Here is a 23,167-nt window from a genome sequence, read left to right as displayed (position 1 = left end):
AAAGACTAAACACTAAACACTATCATATGCCAACTGCAAAACATACTAAGTTAAACATATGGAAAGAAAGCTGCCCAGACTTGCTCAACTGGATTTAAGCTAGATGTTTTGCTACAATTCTTCAACTGTCTCTTTAAATAAATTATGAATTTGGATCACTAGTTAGATATCTAATACAGCACAGATGAAATACTGTTATCTAAAATAATGAATTAAGTGAATTTCAAAGTATTCATTAAAATAATAAATTTTGTGGAGCAAAAAGCAAAATACCGAAAGAAACGGAAAGGTCAATATAGCATTTGTATGTAAGTCAATAATGATAGTAGTTTAATAGAGAAGAAACAAAGGAATATATCCAAATCAGGAAGCACAAGAGTTCCATATCGATGTTTACTGAGCTGTCTCTACTTGGCCCACTTGTACAAGGAAACCGACTAACATGTTGGCAATTGCTGATAGAATGCAGATGGTGATGCCTGACAACATCTTTGAGCTCAAACTGGTACCTTCTATTTTAACTTCTTATTTTTATTTCTGAATGTTTGTTTGGGTCCTCTCAGGCTGTTCTCAGGAGAGATTCTCAGACAAAAGTCTCATGAGTAACCGATTTATTTATAACTAAGTCATTATAAATCTGGCTTCAGAGAAAGGTTTGCTAACCATCAGTTATGAGGGAATTAATTCAGAGTCTGCCTGTCTTGAGCACTAACTCCATTTCCAAGGAGAAAGACAATGAAGACAGGAAAAAGAAAAACACTTGGGGCCAAAATATATCTGATGCAAATTGGTCAATAGCAAATACTAAGATACATATGCTTTGGAAGAGACAATATGATATACAAACAACTTATCATTATCAGAAACCTGGCTTTTGTGCCTGATGAAAGCTCCTTTTCAACACCTGAGTCTGGGTACTTTTTTGTCTTAGAAAATGAAAGAAAAGTACACCTGAAATAAGCATATCTAGGAAGGTCCTATAGTAACCCTCAAACATCTCTTAAATCCTCTATAAGCTTAATTCCTTCTATTTCATCGTGTTTCCAAGTTTTCAAAGAGCTTTCATAGGATTTTTCATTTGATCCCTAGTTGACAACTTTGAGGTAGGTATTTATCTTCTGTCTTCACTTACAAACAGGAGGTCTGAGGTTCAGAGAGGCTGACTTATTAAAGGTTGAAAACTAGCACATGGCATAGCCAGGTCTCTTTAGAGTCCGGAACATTTCTTCAAAACGTGATTCTTGGACTTTGAGTCTAAGAATCATCTATGGTATTTTTAGAAGTACAGCTTTGAAAGTCACACCACCTTCTATTAACTGAAGAAGAATCTCTTAGGAGAGGGGCCCAGAATTCCACGTTTTATTATGGCAAATAAAGTGGAGAACTACTGTGTATCAGGTAACGATATAAAAGCATAATGCTGAATCCAACTAGCTTTCCCACTTGGTACAATACGATGGCATCCGGATGGTCCTCAAGGGCAAGTCAGTTTAAGGTTTAAATAGTAGGTTTCAAGCCTGGCTGTGATTAGAATCATCTTGAAAACTTAAAGAAAAACAAAAGAACTCTCAATTATCATCTCAATGACAGGAAGGAGCTGGAAATACAGTTCCCCACAAGATTCTTATCTGTAGTTATGGCTGAGGATCACCTGTTTAAATATGGTTTTCTATAGAAAACGTCGAGCATTTTCCAAAATCTTTCTTTCCCTTTGGATAAATTTCATGCCTGATAAAATTCACAGTTTATCATAAATTATTTAAACACTATACGACAAAAATGTCAAACATTTTTGAGTTAATAGTTTTTAAGGTTAAAAGATACTTCACAGCAAAACTACTCATGCTTCATTTAGCTACAGTGATTTTCAAATACCCCAGATTCATCACTGCTTTGGACTCAGATTATGTATATATAGATCAGCTATAAACAGGAATGATCCAGAATCTGAAAATAAAGGATAGGACAAAAACTGTAGCCTCAATGCTACTGCTGACAATGCAAGTGCAGACAATCAACTCACTGATAGTCGGGCCTGGGTATGGCCTGGTGGCTTCGGCAAGATCACATTTCACTGCAGAAAAGTACAACCATAAATACCGAGAGAACATTCTGCCATTTTGTAACTGTTGCTACCACCAAAAGCCCCTTAATGCGTGATGTTTATATTATTACATGCCTCCAAGAACAGATCTGAATAGGAATCAAAATTTCCACATGGGATAAAAGATGGCTATAAATTAAATTTTTTTCCATCATGCATATGGATGTTGTAAGAACACAGCCAATAAAAGTAATATTTACAAAAATAATAGATTAGGACAATTCTCGGGGAAAATGCCCATCTCTGCCTTCATTCCATTGCTGGTCCTCATTCTGCATCTCCCTGGATAAAGACTGTTTTGACAGAATTTCGAGAAAGCCTTCAGTACACTGATTAGATTCTTCAGTTGCAGTCATATCCTAGTAGCTAAAATACCCTTGCTGATTTATCAAACTCTCCTATGGTTTAAAAACACAGTTCTTTTTCACTTATTGGAAAGAAAACTACAAAGTCCTGCTATTAATCTGAGAAGTCAATCTTGCATAGAAAATTTAATTCTGAAATTCTTGTTTTATTCACAGAACTACCAGAACGTTCTCTCACGACTAGTTCGGAATATGAAAGTTCACTACAAAGCAGTCACCACACGCTTGGGAGTTTTCTAAATATAAAATAAGTAGATTTATAAAAATGCTTACCAGACAAATAAGTAATCTCTTTATAACCTAGAAATAAGTGTTGGCGCGATGACATTAATTGGCGGCATTGTGAATGCCTCGGTGCCCCAGTGTGATGCGATAGAAAAGACAAGATTTTACTTTTCCAGTGGACAATCTGCACCTGACTGAGAGCGTGATAACAGCAAGTTACGGCCATCAGTCATGCAAAGGCAAAAAATAAAACCTGCTTTTTCAACAGCACAAGTTTCCCATGGGGCAGACAAGTTAAGCGCTTGTTCCGTCTTCCTCGATGACCCGGTTCATGCTGGTGCCGTGGGTGATGTGAGTCAGCGGGTTGCTTGTGAGGTCCCTCACGCTGCCGGGGCGCGACTGCTCGTTGAGCCGGTGGGAGCTGCTGTGGCGGGAGTGGTCGGTGAGGCGCGACATGCTGCCGTGAGGTAGTCTCTCCTCCATGCCCCGGTAGCTGCACGGGGTGTACCTGGAGGAGGAGAACTGGCTCAGTGGGTGGCACGCAGCGTGTACAAGGCCACTAACGTGTCTCATGCAAATGTCTCAGGGAGTGCAAGGGCTTGGAGACCGACAGCTACAGAGTAGGGAGCCAGAGTGATAGTATGTATGCAACTGATGGGGGTCCATCCCCAGCCTTGCTTAGGGTTCCCCAAACCTGAACACAGGCAGGTGTGACCCCCCGCAAAAAAGCATAAAAAGTAATGACTGATTTCTGATTCACAGCCATTTCATTAACATGACGGCTGTTACTCAGACGGCTCACTAGACGGGCAGAAATCACCCATTCACTCAGTTCAGAAGTGAGGTTCTAGAGCTTACGAAAGTTGATAAAGAAAGCCGACTGGTTGGGGCCCGAATGAAGACTGGGTACTTTTCTCTTTCAAGTTCAGTGGGGCAAACATGAAAGCTTCTAACTATCTCACGGTGATTCAACAAAATTTTAAGAAAAGTAAAAAAAAAAAAGTTCAGTGGGGCCATGGGCAGGGATTGAGGAGAACAGCAGAGAAATATGACACAGTCCCAGTGAGTCTGGATATGAGTCGAATGATAGCACAGTAGGACAATGATCCCGAGGCTAAAAGACTAGGATTGGAATATAGAATTAGCAGAGAAATTAGTGAAAGCTAAAAAAAGAGACTAAGCAGTGAATGAACTGCAAGTAGTGATTAATTCCACATTCCCACCCAGCTGAAGGCTGAGTTGGCCACCTGGAAATAGGCTTAGTCACTCCTCTCTAGGACTGGAGGCTGTGAGCGCCTTATTTCCTAGAAGCTACAGCTATTTCAACAGACCATTCGAATAACGTGGAACCTAGATTTCTGCCAAAGCAAAATGCCTCTTCTTCCCTGAGTCCAAGGCCAGGTAAGACGTCTTCCTTTTGAGGGTGACAACAGCTGACAGTGCTGGTCACAGAGGGTCTCTGTTCTCCCTCAAGGGCCTTATCTGGAAAGGCAACAGTGGGAGCTGGCTCAAATTTGACTCACTGAGCTCCCTTAGGGGTCAGAAAACTAAAACCCACAGCACACCTTTTATTAAGAGTATTTAATTCAGGACAATAAAGTTCAAAGAAAACCTAACTGAATACGAGTTATAACTTTAATATAGTAAGCATCAGGTGACGTTTCTAAAAATAAAAGGGACATAACAGGCCATTCATTTTACAGTCATCAAAAGAACTAATTATAAGCAGTTATAGAACTAGTTATCAAAAAGTGCTCACTTACTCTTTCATAATAATAAGTTGCATGACTCAATGCAAGTGAGTCCGCTGTAAAATTTAAACAGTTTGAAGACTGATTCAAACACTACTGAGGTGTTTTCATTTTATAGTGGTCTTGTTAAGTGATTTTATTAGATTGGGAATAAAAATGGAGAAGTCCTGTTAATGATGACAAAAGAAAGCATGCTTTTTTGTTTACGACTTGAATAAAGGCTGAGAGAAGGTGTGAAGTGCTGGGTCTCATGCTCTGTATGTGGGGGCCCTGGTTTTGGTCCCTGCACCATCAGGTGACGTCTAACAATTGTGGGGGAAAAAAAGGTAGAAAAGACGTTTTTAAAATTAAAGACTCATTTTTAAACAATTAAAATATTTCTCATGTTAATGGAAAAGTACCAATTCTTGTTTATTAAAAGACACTTTGTGGTACAGATCTAAACTCTTTTAAATTTGATTTGCATGTTTTGGTAAAAGAATCACAATGTTCTCAAATGAAAACATTTTGTAGTGTGTTTATTATTCTAGTTAATCGTTATCATTTTGTAGAATGACCATTGCCCTGTGTGAAGGAGTTTTCCAAATATGATCTGCCAGCTTAGAAATCTTTCATCTCTTTACTCCACATTTTTTGTTTGTTTGTTTGTTTGTTTTTGGGTCACACCCGGCTGTGCCCAAGCTTATTCCTGGCTGGCTCAGCGAACCATTCGAGGTTCTGGGGATCAAACCTGGGTCAGCTGCGTGCAGGCAAACGCCCTACTCACTGTACTGTCTCTCCAATTCCAAATCTATTTCTAATTCAAATTTAAAAAGCAATTATATGATAGAGTATTTTAGGAATATCAAGTTAATTAAAATATAAAGGCAAATAACTATTAAAAATATGAATCGAGTGTTTTTACTTATTTCTAGGCCTCACCCGGTAGCAGTCAGGGGTCACTCCCCTCAGCCCATGCAGTGCCAGGGTTGGAACCTGGTCCTCCTGCATGCAAACCATGTGCTCAGCCAGCTGAGCTCTCTCCAGTCCTGGGCTGGGTATTTCTAAGACAAAAACTGTATCACTGTATCACTGTCATCCCTTTGTTCATAGATTTCCTCAAGCAGGCACCAGTAACATCTCCATTCGTCCTAGCCCTGAGATTTTAGCAAGACAAAAACTACATCTTTTTAATTAATTAATTTTAAAAAATGGAATCACCATGAGATAGAGCAAAACCTAAATCTTTACATTACAAATAAGGCAGATTTTTCACAGGGAAAATCTCCACTAAATTATGTGCTGACAGTTAATTACTTAAGGTAAAGAAATTCTAGAATACATGCAATCTGCCCATGGATAATTAGAAATCGATTACATAGAAAAATTAATTTGCTGGGGATATAGCTCAGTGTAGAGTGCATGCTTTGCATGCGTTATGCCCTGGATTCAATCCCTGACTTCTAAAAGATTTTTAAGAGAAAAATAAAGCCATGAGAAAAAAAAAAAGTGTTCTCAGGGGAAGATAGAGATCTTACTCTGAGCCCTCAATTTGATTCCTGGCACAGCCAAAAAACAAAGCCAAAAAGGAAAGAGAATAAGAATTACAGGGTTTAATTTTATATTTAGGTTTATGGGAGCAACCAAATTTATTTCTCTTTTCATAGTCATTTGAAATGCAATGGCTATGCACTCTAACATTTACTATGAAAATGTGTGTTTTATTTCATATAAGCTGAAGTAAAACAATTATGATAGCTAATTTGTTGAAATATGATGTCATTCCAAGTCAATAGCAGAGAGCCTGAAGATGATTTACTCCTTTTTGATCTCATTTGCCAACATGAATAAAAATTATTAAAGTCCTTGTAATTTTACTGTCTCATTATTTATTGCCTAGTTTTTCCTTCTTATTTACCATAAAATCTTTTCCAGCTCTATTTACCTATTAATCTACTGCTTTTCTGGACTCTCTTCTCTTCTAATTACCAATTACTTATTCTTTGAATTAGACATATGTGTACAAATATATATATATATATATATATATATATATATATTTTGCTTTTTGGGTCACACTCAACAATACTTAGGAGTTATTCCTGGCTCTCTGCTCAGGAATTACTCCTGACGCTGCTTGGGGGACCATATGGGATGCAGGAGATCAAACCTGGGTTGACCACATGCAAGGCAAGCACCATACCTGCTCTACTATCGCTCTGGCCCCCAGTACATATTTTTAAGACTATTTTATTTTACAGGACACTGAGATCAATAAATGTCTCTCAATGAATCTGGACTAAAGTATTTTTTTAATGTAGGACTATTGCTATTTATTCAGCCATTGATTAGGTTGATTGAATTGGGCATGAACTCCGCCTTACTTTTATTTTTTTCCTTCTAATAAATTTATTTATTTAATCACCGTGAGAGCATTTACAAACCTTTTGGGTTTAAGTCTCAGTCATATGATGATGAAACACCCGTCCCTTCACCGGTGCCCATTTTCCACCAAAAACCCCAGTTTACCCCCCAACCTACATCCTACCCCTACCTGTGGGGCAGATGATTTCCACATTACTCTCTCTCTACTTTGATACATCAATATTTCGACACTAGATCCACCATTATTATTTGGGATTTTACCCCAACACTCATATCTGCCTAAAAGGCAACAGTAGACAATTTGTTTTCTATTGCTGATTATGAATTACATATGATGTTGCGTGGCCACAGTAGTGGCCACACAATTTCGAAATTCCAAAATTTTAACAATTAAATCTTGAGGGATTTCTGCTAAAACCTGCTGGGTTCCGAGATTTGTTCCTGAGTCTCTGGGATCATGGCCATTAAGCAGCTTAATCAGGAGCCAGAGAAGCCGTTCGTGGGTGGCAACTCGGGGTCTCGTTGGGGTGGGGAGGAAAGGGCTGGTTCCACCCCCATTCCGTGAGGCCCCGCGTGTCTTGTCATTGAGGGCTCAAACCTAACTGTCCAATGGACTCTGGAGGATGGTGGCTACCGAACCGCCAGGGGGAACAGGCCAAAGCACACAACCTATTCCCGCCTATTCCCACCTACGGTGGCCTGGCACCGTTAACCTACTGTGGGGACCAGACGCATTTCTGCCAAAAAGCGCTGGGTTTCGAGATTTGTTTCTGAGTCTCTGGGATCATGGCCCTTAAGCAGCTTGATTAGGAGCCAGAGAGGCTGTTCATGGGCGGCTACTCAGGGTCTCATGGTGGCAGGAAGGAAAGGGACGGTTCCACCCTCATCCCATGATGCTCCACGTGTCTCGTCACTACGGGTCTAAACCTGACTGTCCAGTGGCCTGTGGAGGATGGCGGCCACTGAGCCATCCAGAGGGAGCAGGTGGAGGGACAGCGCCCTTTCCTACCTGGGGTGGCCCAGTGCCGGTAACCCACTGCGGGGACCGGACGCATTTCTGCCAAAAGCTGCTGGGTTCCGAGATTTATTTCTGAGTTTCTGGGATCATGGCCATTAAGCAGTTTGATCAGGAACCAGAGAGGTCTTGCCTCCAATTATATAGCTGAGCCGGAGATGGTTTGTGGGTGTGTCTCCCACATACCTAACTTCTGGCCGTTTACTTTTTGGTAAACTTTGCCCCAAGTTGTTGGGGTCTGGTCAAAGGCATAGCGGCAGTTTTGGGGTACCTAGAAGTCTGACGGCACCATCAGGCTGCTGATACACTTACCTCACAGGTACAGATTAACCTGCTGGCGGCACCATACCCCCTGGACTAAAGTATTGAGAAGCAGGTTTGTGTATAAATATGATCTCAGAGCCAAGATATTTGGAGATGAGGAGAAAATAATGATCAAAGAGAGTGTTAACATGTAAACTTGAAAAGTAACAGAAAAACAAACCACCGAGAGATGACTTGGAATTATGGAAATAGTTGTTTTGATTTTTTTAGGTTCCAAATAGCCTTGGCATCTTTCATATCTGCTCTGAAGCCCAGGGTGTGGCAGAGGGCCTAGGAGGGCACTGTGCCACGTCACAGCATGACCTTTACAAGCTGCCAATTGTAGTTCTGGGTTCTGGACTTCAAGGGAGAGTTATTCCTAAAGTCAGTAATTACTCATCAGATTCACTCAGCTCCAAGTGTGTACACACTAGTATTGTGCTACATGCTGAGACAGGGCGTTCAGGGGCCTGGCCTGTTTCTCATTCTCCAGAGCAGCAAAATTGACAGAAGAAAGATAACAATACAAAAATAGATCATACTAAAAAAAAAAAAAAGCAGTCAGCTGTCACAGACAGGGGAAGGGAGCAGTTCCTGGAGGGTATCTGACTGTGAAGGAGTGGAAAGGTAGGCCAGGCTCTCACGGAGAGATAGCGCTTGCAATGATGGGCCTGAAGTGTTTTGGACCCATGTAGCCTGAGCTTCTTCAGAGTGTCCACTGCCCTGAGGGCAGCCGGGATCTCCTCTCCCCCCACACAACCCTGACCTGTGCTGGCTCTTCCTCCAGCATTATTTGGACTCTACCTGTTTACCATTTCTTGTTCTTAACCTGTCTCTTCTTAAAACTACAATTCAAGTGATTCTACCTCACCATTATCCTCTTGCTGAGCTCCTTTAAGATGTTTTCATGGGCCAACTCAATCTTTCCAGTTTTCTTAAGTTCTATAGCTCCAATTATCTCTAATATTCACTATTTCATTTATTTATTTATTTAATGGGGGGGGGAGGGCAGAGGAGCATAGCTGGCAGTGCTCAGGGCTTACTCCTGACTCAGGGATTGCTCCTGGTGGGCTCAGGGGACCAAATGGGGTTCCGGGATTGAACCCCGGGTCAGCTGCATACAGGGCAAGTACCTTACCAGCTTCCTATCTTTTTGGCCCCCAACATTCATTATTTTAATGACATATATTCTTTATTTCTTATAAGGCTATAGGTGCCTAGAACAGAGATTAATCTTTAATTTTCTTCTTTTGGGTCAGGGGAGAGGTCAGGAAGGAAACAAAATACCGCAGAAGCAGATTTTTAAAAGGAAGAATGATTGTTTTTCATTTTAGGCACTAGAATTTTAAAATCTTTTTGTCGCTCTAATTAGACATCTGGAAAAAATCATTTTCGGTGTGTTCCTTCCTACAGCTGCGCCCATTACCAACTCCAATCACTTCATTTCCCTTCCAGAGTACTTGGTCCCTGGCTCTCTCTCCTTCCCTACCCTTACCCTCCAGAAGCCTCACTGACTCTCAAGTTCCAAAAGAAGTTCAAGCACTAGTGTTGCTACAAGAAAACACACCCAGCCTTCTCCCATGAGGTGCCCCAGACCAACCCTCCACCACAATTAGCCATTCTCTCCTTAATGCTCCCATAGCAGCTAGAAATTGCCTCCAAGCCTACCTCCCTTTCCCCATTGTTGTAAATAATAGTCTTGGGGGAACTCAGCCATTCGTACTTTAGCCTGTAAGCAGTTCTCATATTAAAACAGCAGAATAGTTATGTCAGAGGCCTCAGGACCAAAAAAGTCTTAAAATATCTTACCATTTTAAGATTTTACTATTTATTTATAAAATATTTATTATGTTACTCTACAGAAAAAGTTTGTTATGTAGTACAAGTCCAGAGGGTAGGTCGCTTGCCTTGCACATGGCCAGACCAACCTAGGTTTGATCCCGAGCACCCTGTATGATTGATTCCCCAGCCCCACCCCATGTGATCCTTGATCACACAGCCAGGCATAAGCCCTGAGTACTACTGGAGGCGGCACAAAAACAAACAGGAACATTTGTTTATCGTTAAAGGGTTGGGACCACTAGCCTGGGTCTGCCGGGAATGGGACCATCTTACTTATTTACATGTCTATATGAATTGTTCACTTACAATCATCATGGAAGTTGATATCTGGCACTTGCTGAGACAGGCAGTGTTCCAAGTAATAAAATATATAATCCTAAATTTGACTTTTATAACATTCCTAACGTGCCAAATATTATCAACTCTATTTACAAATGAGGAAATTGGACTGACAGGCATATGTGATTCCAGGACCCTCTTTTCAAAATCCTTTTTAAGGACAATCGGATGTGTATGATTTCAGGACAGGACAGTGTGAGTGTGTATGTGTGTGTGGGGGTGGTGGGGGAGGTGGAGGTGGGGGGGTGTGATTCCGGGACACACATTCCCTCAGGTTCTTTTGGTTTGGGGGCCACCTTCAGTGATGCTCAGGGGTTACTCCTGGCTCTGAACTCAGGAATTAATCCTGGTAGTGTTCAGGGGATGACATGGGATACCGAGAAACAACCCTGCGTCTGCTGCATGCAAGGCACATGCCCTATCCACTGTACTTTGCTCTGGCCCTGTAAAATCTTTCTTAGGGACACTGTTGTGTGCATAGTATGACAATGCTCACATTTATATTATCTCTGTACAGCCTGTGTCCTGCACAGTGTCATGCTGTCCCAGTAGGTACTCCACAAACACCTGCCATCCACTTCTACCCAACTTCCTCTCCTTGCTCAATACTTTCAGTGCCTTTAACCTTCTTCGAGTGGCTCCAAGTCTGATCTTCATCTGGAATAACTGGACCAAGTTCAAAAGGCTCAGGAACAGCTGCCACACTCTTCCGGATTAAACTGTGTGTGTGTGTGTGTGTGTGTGTGTGTGTGTTGGTGTGTGCCTGGGGCCTCACCTGCCATCGCGGGAGCGGTGCAGGCTGCCATGGTAGCTGCTCACTTTGCTGTGGACGCTTCCCGCTTTGCTCCGCTGATCATCCACCATGGCCAGCTGCGTGGAAGAGGCATGCGTGGATGTCCCTTGGGTGGAAGTTCCTCTGGATTTTCTTATGATAGGAGTATTTGGGTCCCGCAGGAGGGACTGAGCAAAGTCAGGCTCCTGAAGCACCTGTCGGCTCTCGTTCACTATCCTGGAAGACAGAGAGAGGCTAAGAATAAGGTATAGGTTACTGACCCTCCAGATCCAGCAATACCACTTCAGAGACACACTGGTACTACTCTGGAACATCTTCAGTCTAAGGTAAAACTGGCCAGAGGAAAGACTAACACACACCCCTATCACCCTGCCCCTAAGGAGGGACTAGGGAGAGACCTGTCAGAGTAAGGAAATGAGGGCTTCAGCTCCGACTCTATCAATAAGTATGTGATCTTAGGCAAGTCAGTATTCCTTTTCAGTCACCTTTCTTCATCTAAACAATGAAGATGCAGTTTCATGATTTCTAAAATGTCCCTTTCAGCTAAAAAAAACTTTGAGAATTCTAAGAATAGTACAATAGTATAAAGACACTATTATGGAGAAATTATTTTCTCCCTCAGTTTATGGTAGTAGGAGAGACCTGGTGGTAGTGTAGAAAGAACAATTTTTAACTTGTAGGAGCAGCTGTTTTAAGCTACAAGTTGATTTTTATGACAGCAGTAGTAAAGTGCTATAAGAAACACAGAGCATAAATTAGAACAAAACTAATAAAAAATTAATTTGAGCAAATATACAATGAAATCCCAGACATATAGAAAACTCAAGGGGAAAACAGAAGGATATGAATTATTGGCAGGAACAAAAAAGTTTTTAACTGCTATGAAAGGATTCAAGGCAGAGATGATTATGATTTTGTACAAAGCAGTGATTAAATTAAATAAAAGAGCCAGTGAACTAATAATAAAGATCAATGCCTTATTTTGTGTACATGACTATGAGGAGGTTAAAATAAGATCAATGATTTATTGAAAAAACTCCAGGGCCAAAGAGATAGTACAGGAATAAAGGCAATTGCTGTGTACACAATCAACCCTGGTTCAATACTTGGCACTGTGTAGGGTCCCCCGAGCACTACCAGGAGTGACCTCTAAGCATTTGCACAGCAGAGTATGGCCCGACAACCCCCAAATAGATAAATTTTAAAAAGTAGATAAAAAATTTAAATAAAAAGTAGATAAAATTCCAAAAGACTGGGTCATACATTGAGAAAGTACAGTCCAACTGCTCAACGGCAGGGCGGCTGCTGCTGAAGGCTGCTGGTAGAACAGGGAAGAGACACTGAACATGAACATGAGCTCAGGGCCTGCATCGTGCTAGGTCTGGCTCTCTTATGAATGATTTTATTCCAGAGATAAATGTCCTAAAAGGATATAAGAAAACTATCACTAATAAATATCATGATCCCCATTTTATAGGCAAAGAAATGAAAGTTCTAAGGATTTACAAAGCTTTCTAAAAATCACTCAACAAAATCAAAAGTTGTGGATTGAACATAAGTTTAAATGTCTTAGAAGTCAATCATAAAACAATGATAGAACGTTTTATTTATTTAATTATTTTTCTTGCTTTTTGGGTCACACCCGGCGATGCACAGGGGTTACTCCTGGCTCTGCACTCAGGAGTTACACCTGGCAGTGCTCAGGGGACCATATGGGATGCTGGGAATCAAACATGGGTCGGCTGCGTGCAAGGCAAATGCCCTACCCTCTGTGCTATCTCTCTAGCCCTTGATAGAACATTTTAAAATAATGAAAGATACAAGTTTATGAAATATGCTGAAAACAGTATCAAAACTAAACAGGAAAAATAATAAGCATAAAACAGTATAAGTAAACGACTTTTTTTTATCACCAATGGTGATATCACATAGAGCTATATTACAAATCAGTCTTGATCACTATTTTCTAAAACTTAATTATAATAATTATTATATCGCTCGTATATGCCAGTGCTCATTCCTGGTGCTGCTGGGGGTTGAGGTACGGAGTGTCAGGGATCAAACCTGGCATGCAGAGCATGTGCCCCAACCCCTGACCTCTATCCCTAGCTCAGTAACACAGAGCGTGTGCCCCTGCCCCCTGACCTCTCTTCCTAGCTCAGAAACGCAGAGCTTGTGCCCCTGACTCTCTCTAGCTCAATAACGGCTTTCTTGGAGGATGAATAAATGGCTAGGAAATACATTTTTGTATTGTTGTTCAATGAATGTGCCCCTTCTTTCCTTCCCTGTCTTACAGAGCTGAAGTGATTTATTTATTTATTGTGATCGTTTCTGTAGTGCTGACAGTCAAACCCAAGCCTCATGAATACAAAGCAAATACTCTCCCAGTGCTAATATCCCATTCCCTAAAGCTGTATTTAAAAGGGGAATGCATTGAAGGGGGGCGGGGAGTGCAGAGGAATAACACAGCAGGTAGGTGCTTGCCTATGGTCTCCCTGAACCCATCCAGAGTGATCCCTGGGCACAGAGCCAGAAGTCAGCCCTGAGCATTGCTGGGTGTGGCCCAAAATAAATAAACTAATAAAGGGAAACTTCATTATCTGAATTACTAGTTGTCTGAGATATAAGAAGTGTACATTTTTAAACTGTGATTATTTTATCTTGATCTAATTAGTCCGAGAGAAATAGCTAATTACTGGTATCTTAGAAATTAGAGGTTTTGCTGAGGTACTTTGTATTGTATAAGAAAAGTCCTTTAAAAAAAAAGTCCTTTAGCCTATTTAAGGCACAATATTTCATATGTATTCTTGTGAGTTTCAGAGACTATTATTCCCAAAATCATTTTCCATAGGCTGCAGATGAAGTAAGGTAAAGGTAAAGGCCCTCCCGTTGATCGTCGATTTGCTCGAGCGGGCCCAGTAACGTCTCCATTGGAGACTTTGTTGTTACTGTGTTTGGCATATCGAATACTCTCGGTAGCTTGCCGGGCTCTCCGAGAGGGGCGGAGGAATCGAACTCTGGTCGGCCATGTTGGCTGCGTGCAAGGCAAATGCCCTACCGCTGTGCTATCGCTCCAGCCCTGCTATCGCTCCAGCCCGCAGATGAAGTAAAATTCTAAAACTATGAACTCTCAATTCAGATATAGTATACACATAGCGATCATACTAAGTACAAAATTTTAAATTATTTATTCCTGGGCCAGAGAGGGAGTATAGCAGGTAAAGCACTTGCACTGCATACAACTGACCCTAGCATACTGTATATGGTCCCCTGAGCACCACCAGGAGTGATTCCTGAGCACAGTCCTGGAATAGCCCTGAGCATAGCCAGGTATTCCCCCACCTTCCCTCTCCCCTGCAAAAAAAAAAAAAAAATCTGTTCCCACGTGAATATTGTAAGTTCTTTATGAATTAAGAATTTAAAAAATTCAGAGCTGGAGAAGAATCCAGAGGACAAGGTGCTTGTCTTCTATGCGGCTGACCCAGATTTGATCTCCGGCACCTTCTATGGTCACCTGAGCACTGCCAAGAGTTATTTCTGAGTGCAGAGTATGGAGAAACTCCCGGGCACCACTGGGTGTGGCATACTGTCACTGTCACTGTCCTCCCGTTGTTCATCGATTTGCTTGAGCGGGCCCGGTAATGTCTCCATTGTGAGGCTTGTTGTTACTGTGTTTGGCATATCGAATATGCCACGGGGAGCTTGCCAGGCTTTGCCGTGCAGGCAAAATACTCTCGGTAGCTTGCCGGGCTCTCTCAGAGGGGCAGAGGAATTGAACTCAGGTCGGTCGGGTCGGCCGTGTGCAAGGCAAAGGCCCTACCGCTGTACTATCGCTCCAGCCCAGGGTGTGGCATACAAAGAAAAAAAAAAAGGACTAAGGTATGTCCTCTAAAGATGCTTTTGGGCATTTTGTAAAAACCCTACACTATGCACTGTTTTTCCTGACCCAGAGCTGCACACCTGGCCCTTCTGCTCCCTGGGGAGCTCCCACAGCTGTGCTGAAGATTAGCAGGGTGGTGCAAAGGAGCAGTCTCAAATCAGGACACTGCGTGAGTTCACCTTATGCACTAGTGCTATTAGTCTATTTGGGGTTTAACATGGGATCAGCATGCTACCTCCTTAAATCATTAATTCTATCTTGAGAGGAACAACAGACAGGTAGGAATCTAATCTAATCCCCCTGTGATTCTGGCCAAGGCATTTAATTTCCTCCTCTTCCTTATCCTCCTCCTCCTCCTCCTCCTCCTTCTATTCTTGCCAAGGTATTTAATCTTCTTTCTTCTTCCTTCTCTTCTTCTTCTTCCTCCTCCTCCTTTTTTTTTTTTTTTTTTTTTTGCTATACCTGACAATGCTCAGAAATTATTCCTGGTGGTACTCAGGGCACCATATAGGATGCTAGGGATTGAACCGAACCTGGGTCAGCCACATGCAAGGCAAGTGACTTATCCCCTTATCTGCTGTACCATCTCTCTTAATCTCTTAATCTTTCTTATCAGTCACGTGGAGATAAACTATACCAACACAGAAATATCAAGAGGAGCAAATACAGCAAATCGTTAGTAGACCTTAGCTCTAACTGGACATCTTTTCCGATTAATTTTTAATTTCAATTGAGGCGATGCTGTGCCAATTATAACTTGTGGCAGCCAAGGTGACACTCACAGTATTTTCTCCAAATTCAAATTGTCATGACATAAGCAACACAAGAAATCGATATGAATGTGAGATTCACAAATATTCTGATGGTCAATTTCAACTTACTCTTTTTTCCTACGACCGTGAAAAAAACTGGCCCATTCAAAGCAAGTCTTTTTACTTCCAACCCAAAAAATAGAGGGGATTCCCACTATGAGAGCCATCAAGTATTTCATCAGGAAGAGAATCAGGTCCGGCCGACTCATTTGAGTAACCTACAGGAAGAGAAATAAAAATATTTCCAATATACAAAAAGAACTTTCCATTAAAAGCAATCATAAAATTTTAAAGTAAAGTCATAGTAAATTATTATGGCAAATTTGAATATTTGCACTTACATTGTTCTGTAGTGGTGTTGTTGCAAAAAAAATACACTTCTAAAAATGTGATAAGATTTTTGAATCTTATAGATTTTTATCTCAAAATAATCTTCTCTAAAGTGAAAGATTAATACAAAAAATAAGCCATGAGTACAGAGGCTCGAATGAGCTGTAGATTATCCCAGGGGTTTCACAGCTCACAGCTCCTGTCATTCACCATCAAAATTTCCGCCCCCACCCCATATTTTTCTCTGTCCAAAGAGAAAGAGCAAGCCGATCTAGGTGAAATCACTTGTAAAGTAGGATTTGAAGTGAATGACCTCGGCCAGCCACTGCCTTCCATTCTGGATAGCTGACTGCGCTCTAAAATACGGTTCTTTGGAGTCCTTACAGATGTGGTCTCACACCTTTGTCTTCATACATGTGAAATTAAGCCTCGGGAGGTGACTCTGGAAGGTATCAGAGAAGCAGCAATGAATGAGTCTAGGAATCCCCTACACTGTTAGGTCTCTTCACAGGGAGGAATGGGGCCGGGGGAGGATGGAATGCTGCGAGTAAGCAAGGAAAGAAAGGCATCATGTTGTTTTCGGCAGTAATATACTCAGAACTATACAGAACAGGGAATAGCATTTGGGATATGGTGTGGTGGGTGGAGAGAACAGGATACAATTATGCAGGGATTTGGAACATGTTCTGTAGTGACAGTATTTGAAGTGGAAGGAACAGCATTAGCGGTAATCCTAAGAGAACACTCTCTCTCTGAAAATAGAAGGCCAGCATGATTAGAGTTGAGCACATACGTAGAACAGCAGGAAAGAAGGCAAAAAAAAGCAGGCGGGAGCCAAATTACATATGGCACTGCAGGCAACAGTAAGAATCACAGATTCTATGCTACCAGTAATAGGAAGTCACTGGGAGGGTTTTGTCTGAAGGGCAGCAAGACCTCATGTTTAAAAAAGGATCATCCTTGGGTTGGAGAGATCGTACAGCGGGCAGAGCGCTTCCTTTGCGGCTGACTCTGGTTGGATCCCCAGCATTCCATATGAGCCCTTAAGTCTGAGAGAAATAATTCCTGAATACAGAGCCAGGAGTGACTCCTGAGCACAGCTGGTGTGGCCTTCCCCCAAATAAAAACAAAAACAAAACAAAAAGGATCATCTTGGCGACTGAGGTAGAAATAATCAAAAAGGAATAAGATAAAAGAAAATGGACAGGGGGGCTGGAACAATAGCACAGCGGGTAGTACGTTTGCCTTGCACATGGCTGACCCGGGTTCGATTCCCAGCATCCCATATGGTCCCCCGAGCACCGCCAGGAGTAATTCCTGAGTGCACGAGCCAGGAGTAACCCCTTTGCATCACTGGGTGTGACCCAAAAAGCAAAAAAAAAAAAAAAGAATTGGACAACACAAGAAGGGCATTATGGCTTTCAGCCATGGGATAGCTTGGAGGTAGAAAGTGAGAAAGTCAGGAGCACTGAAATCTGAGAGGAGGAGGAGCAGGAGTCTCAGCAGTTTGTGAATGGGGGTGAGCAGGGACCAGCTGCAGAGATTAGGCAAAGGAGAAAATGAGAGCACTCTACCTCCCACCTGGTAGGCTGGCTGTGCCCTACTGCCCCGAAAATGAGAAGCAGAGGAGAGGCACGGGGAAAAACCCTGTCTTGTCCTTCCTATCAGGCTCTAGGCGACAATATGCTCTCTCCAATAAATGAGAAATACTAGGGCCAGAGTCATAAGACAGCAGGGAGTGCTTGCCTTGCATGCATCTGACCCGGGTTTGATCCCCAGCATACCAGAAGGTCCCCCAAGCACCACCGGGGGGATCCCTGAACTCAGAGCAAAGAGTCATTCCTGGACATTACTAGAGGTAGCACAACAGGAGACAGTACAGCAGGTAAGGTAAGCCTTGCACACGGTCAATCTGGGTTCAATCCCCAGCATGCCATACATGTCCCAGTTCTGCCAACAGTGATCTCTGAGCACCGAGCAGGAGTAAGCCCTGAGAACCTTTGGATGTGGGCCCAAAACGGAGAGAGAGAGAGAGAGAGAAAAGAGAGAGAAAGAAATACTTCCTGTGCACATAATGGGAACCCTTCGACTGGAGGGGAGTGCTAAAAACTTCAGACATACCAGCACCAACCAAACCCCTGTGAGGCAGAATAATGCAGAGGAGAACTGAGAAGAAGAAAAGAAACACAGAACATTGTATGCTCTGATACAGTGAGAAAGCAACTCGGGCAACCTCCGCGTGGTGAGCACATTCGGGCACTGGGGAGGAACGAGGAAGCTGCTGCTCTGGCTACGGGAGGGAGCACGGTTCCACCATCCTGACGGGGATCATAAACAAATGCAGGAAGCTGGGAGGTAAGCAGAGCGTGTACCAGCTGGGAAGGTGAAGCCCACTGAAGAAAAACACCTCAAGGAAAGGAAATATCACGTCCAGGTTTTACTCTTAAATAGCTATGAAATATCTAAGCGCCTGTGAATTTTTTTTTGTTTGTTTATTTTGGGCCACATCTGGCAATGTGCAGGAGCAATTCCTGGCTCTGCACTCAGGAATTACTCTTGGCGCAGTGCTCAGGGGACCATCCAGGGATCAAATTCAGGTCAGTCTCATGCAAGGCTTCACCTTCCCACTCATCTATCTCTCCAATACCCATACCTATGAATTATTTAAGAAAAAAAGTCACAAAATGTTTCAGTTCCTTAGATTATTAAACATGTGAGAAACTTCATTCTTCTACTGTATTACTATTAGTGTTAAAGTATATCATATAACTGAGAAAGTACATCAGATAGGTTTCCTTGGCCTGTTTACTGAGCATGGTGACGTCGGCATTAATGAAAGGCCCGTTTTAATTCCTTTCCTTTTCTACATCAGCCTGAATAGCTGTGACCAGCTCATCTTCACTATCTGCTGAACTGAGCTCCAAAAACACCCTCTAATTGTAACCAACACAATTGTGCAATAGAACCTGGTTCAACCATAATGTGGAAAATATTTTCTGATACTGTTTTTCCGATTTTATATCCATAATCCATCGAAGACCCTGGGGCTTAAAACTATCTTTAAACAGGAAAAAATTATTTCTGCTAAGGGAGGGGAAAAGCCTTGCACAAGAGGGGGAAAAGGCAAGGAAGGCCAGCCAGCCACCAAGGTCACATTTATGGCAATTGTGACAGCTTAAATTCAATTCTTTCTCCTGAGACTCTGGCTTTGTGTCAGCCTGCAAGGGCCCCTGGCTTCTTTCCTCTCAGAAGAATCTATACTTTTCTATTGTGGACACATTTTCCATTAGATCTGCATTAGGTTCAGGGGGCCAGAGCAATAATTAGGGCGTTTGCCTTGCACATGGCTGACCTGGGTTCAATCCCCGTCATCCCATATGGTCCCATGAGCACTGCCAGGAGTGATCCGGGTATGGCCCCAAAACAAATGAACAAAAAAAAGGTTTATCATAAAATGTTGGTTTCTACTCGGCCTGTGGTCAAAGAAAGTGAATGTAAAAATAATGTTAATTAGGTTTTCACTGACAATAGTTCTACAATGGAAGTCTTCTGATTGCAAATTTTGTATACTTTCTACATTACATTGCTTTCCTCTACTCAATTTTATTCTGCTTCGAAAGACACCTACTTATTGAATCAGACATAAGGGTCAATCATAATACTACAGCACTGAGGACAAGAACGGAAGGTTAAAAATACAGGATACAGGATACAGACGAGGAGAGAATGATGAAGTAAGTTACATATATGGAGTGACTTACTAAGACATAGGACTGACCAGAAGAAAAAAGCATTGTACTACTCAATCACAGATAATAAATTAACATTACATTAAGTCATTACAAATCAACCAAGGAAGAATAATGGTGGCTGGATTTAGGAAGACCTTAAGGTTTTCTTTCCTACAAGGTTTTTATAACCTAACAGAAAATGATGATCCTACATGAATCAATTAAAATTAAATTAGAAAAAAAGATAAGATTATATAGACAATAAAGTCTTCTTAATGAAAAACCTGAAGAAAGCAAATCCAATTTTAATACTATAATGTTTAAAGGAAAAATTATACATGAATATATGCAAAACACTTTTGGTAATGATATTACATTTTAATTTTACTAATTTGTTTTGTTAAGTAATGAAGTTTTGCCCTTAACATTACCGAGGTTTAACTGAACGCGCTACCTCTTTTGGTGGGTGTGGTGTTCGGGTCACTTCCAGCAGTGCTCAGGGATTATTCCTGGCTCTGTGCTAAGAGATAACTCCTGGTGGTGTTTGAGGAACCATCTGTAGTGTCAGCTGAATGACAGGCACTATCCCTGCACTCTCTCTCTGGCCTAATATGATATTTAAGAAAGGAAGATTCTATCAGGGCGGGATATCAGGTATTTTGTGATAGTTCAACTTATGCAATGGTTGGCAGGTCTAGCCGTGTTCACACTTTATTCTTTATTTTGAAACATTAATACTTTTAAATAAAGACAAAGAAAGGACAACAGGGAAGTCAGAGCTTCTATCATTGCAATGGAGGGGATGGTTTGGAAACGAGAGGCACCACGCAGTCCAGTAAGTCACTCCTTTAACTAGGTTTATATCTAGCTACACTCGTTCTCTGAGTTCATCCTTTAATTAATTTTTAACCCAGGGAGAAATAAGTATAGTGCACTTAAAATCAATACTCAAGCTTCACCAAGCACAAACTCCACATTTAAAATATTCTGCAAACAAGCTCACTTTCTTCTCAAACACAGAAACTGACTTGAAATGATTCTTCCTTTGAAATTCAAATGCAAGGCTAATGGAATGAGGAAAGTTAAGCAATTTAGATTCAATTTACCAATTGCTGCCATAAAGCTCTGGGCAATTACTTTTAGATAAATAAAAAAATTAAAGATTAAAGAAAAAAATTATGTCCTCATTTAAGGGACACCCATGTTCCCAAGTGAAAAGGAAATCTGACTAGCTAGACAAAGTCAATAGCCAGGAAATAATGCAAAAGTTGCTTGAGAGGAAAAGAATTGATCGGTACAGAGCATAAGTGTTCATAGAAGTCCTCCCTAGAATATTCTCTCAAACTTCCATACCGACCGCTGGATATATTATACTCACTATTCAATCAGCCTCATAGAAAACTCACAAATGAGGTAAGAAGGGCCTGAAGCCAAAACTCACTCAATAACTGAAAACAGCAACCCAAACAGCACGGCTATCTCAATTCTAGTCCATTGTTCCTTTCCTTTGATTGTCTTGTGAAATACAAGTGTTCACTTTTTCAGAAGTTGCTTTTGATTGAGCTAAGGACAATACTTTGAACTTCCATCCAAATTACACCTGGGAAGGTGAGAGGTGATCATCACTCTGAAGTTAGTCTTAATGAACTAGAAGTAACTAGAAAATGGAAAAACAATGCGAACACCTACACTTTGTCATAACAGATGCAATGGTAAACTGGAGAGAAGTAGATCTTGCATACAGACAACACAGACAAGTTCATGCATATAAGCAACTCTAATCTTCAGTCACAGTATACCGATGTCCTTTCATCAGGTTAAAAGTATCATCTTTTTCTTGTATTAAAAAAATTAGGAAGAGGCCAGGCAGCCAGGGCTGGAGGACATGCTGTGCAGGTTCAAACTCTGACACAGACTGTCCCCTGAGCACCCCTGGGGCGATCCTGAAGGACAGAGCAGAACGCTGCTCCCAAGCATCACCAGGCATGGTCCAGAAGCCATAAATAAGTAAACAGACAAAAAGTTTTTCCAAAAATAAATCAAATGAAAAATGATTTTTAAAAAGCTCTGTTATCGAAATGTAAAATAAAAAAGGGGGGATTAAGAATTTATTAGTTGTTGGAGATGTAATGAAATGAAACAGTGTAATGAAACAGGAAACAAGTTTTGACTGTCCAGCACTACCCTGGTTAACTTCAGTCCAAAAACACTATCTAGGAGACAGGTATTTTTTGTTTGTTTGTTTGCTCTGCATTCAGGAATCACTCCTGGTAAGGCACGGGAGACCATATGGGATCTTGGGGATGGAATCAAGGTCAGTCACGTGCAAGGCAAACACCCTACCTGTACAATGGCTCTGGCCTGAGACAGACGGGTCCAAAAGTGAGTCTTCTGTGGAGCAAGGAAAGCCTCTTTAACAAATTGTGCTGGCAAAACTGGACAGCTACATACCCCCCAAAAAAATGGGCTCAGATCTCTGCTTAACACCATGTACAAAAGTAAGATCAAAAGACCTCAACATCATAATGAATCCATAAGATACATTGAAGACAAGGTTGGCAAAACCCTCCATGACATTGAAGCTAATGGTATCTTCAAAGATATCACGTCACTGGCCAAGCAAGTGAAAACAGAGACAGACAAATGGACTATCTTAGACTAAGAAGCTTCTGCACCTCAAAAGAAATAGTGACTAAAATACAAAGACAGTCTACAGAATGGGAAAGTATATTCGCCCAATACACATCTGACAAGGGGTTGACATCAAGGATATACAAAGTACTGGTTGAACTCCACAAGAAGAAAACATCCAACCCCATCAAAAAATGGGGCAATGAAATGAACAGAAACTTTCTCAAAGAAGAAATCCGAATGGCAAAAAAGCACATGAGAAAATGCTCTACATCATTAATCATCAGGAAGATGCAGATTAAAACCACAATGAGATACCATCTCACACCTCAGAGACTGGCCCACATCCAAAAGAACAAAAGCAACCGGTGTTGGCGCCGATGTGGCGAGAAAGGGACCCTCCTTCACTGCTGGTGGGAATGCTGACTGGTTCAGCCCTTTTGGAAAACAGTATGGACTATTCTCAGAAAATTAGAAATTGAACTCCCATTTGGCCCAGGATACCACTCCTGGGAATATATCCCAGAGAGGCAAAATAGTTGAAGTGACATCTGCACTTGTTTGTTCATTGCAGCACTGTTTACAATAGCCAGAATCTGGAAAAAACCTGAGTGCCTGAGAACAGATGACTGGTTAAAGAAACTTTGGTATATCTACACAATGGGGTACTATGTAGCTGTTA

The 23,167-nt window shown here is 41.6% G+C and overlaps 1 protein-coding gene across 2 annotated transcripts in view; it reads right to left on the bottom strand.

The window, feature by feature from the left end:
* Positions 1 to 229: 229 nt before the first annotated feature.
* FZD3 (frizzled class receptor 3) overlaps positions 230 to 23,167 on the bottom strand; it is a 71,423-nt gene continuing 48,485 nt past the window's right edge. For both annotated transcript variants that reach the window (XM_056113932.1, XM_056113931.1), the window contains exons 5-7: positions 15,863 to 16,011; positions 11,084 to 11,317; positions 230 to 3,202 (exon numbers count right to left, since the gene is read on the bottom strand). In XM_056113932.1, the coding sequence (XP_055969907.1) occupies positions 2,989 to 3,202; positions 11,084 to 11,317; positions 15,863 to 16,011 (597 nt within the window). In that variant the 3' untranslated portion in view covers positions 230 to 2,988. The remainder of the gene's footprint in view (positions 3,203 to 11,083; positions 11,318 to 15,862; positions 16,012 to 23,167) is intronic.

This window comes from Sorex fumeus, unplaced genomic scaffold (genome assembly GCF_029834395.1).
Source record: "Sorex fumeus unplaced genomic scaffold, SorFum_2.1 ptg000024l, whole genome shotgun sequence".
Lineage (NCBI taxonomy): Eukaryota > Metazoa > Chordata > Mammalia > Eulipotyphla > Soricidae > Sorex > Sorex fumeus.
This window is presented reverse-complemented; position numbering and strand designations above follow the sequence as displayed.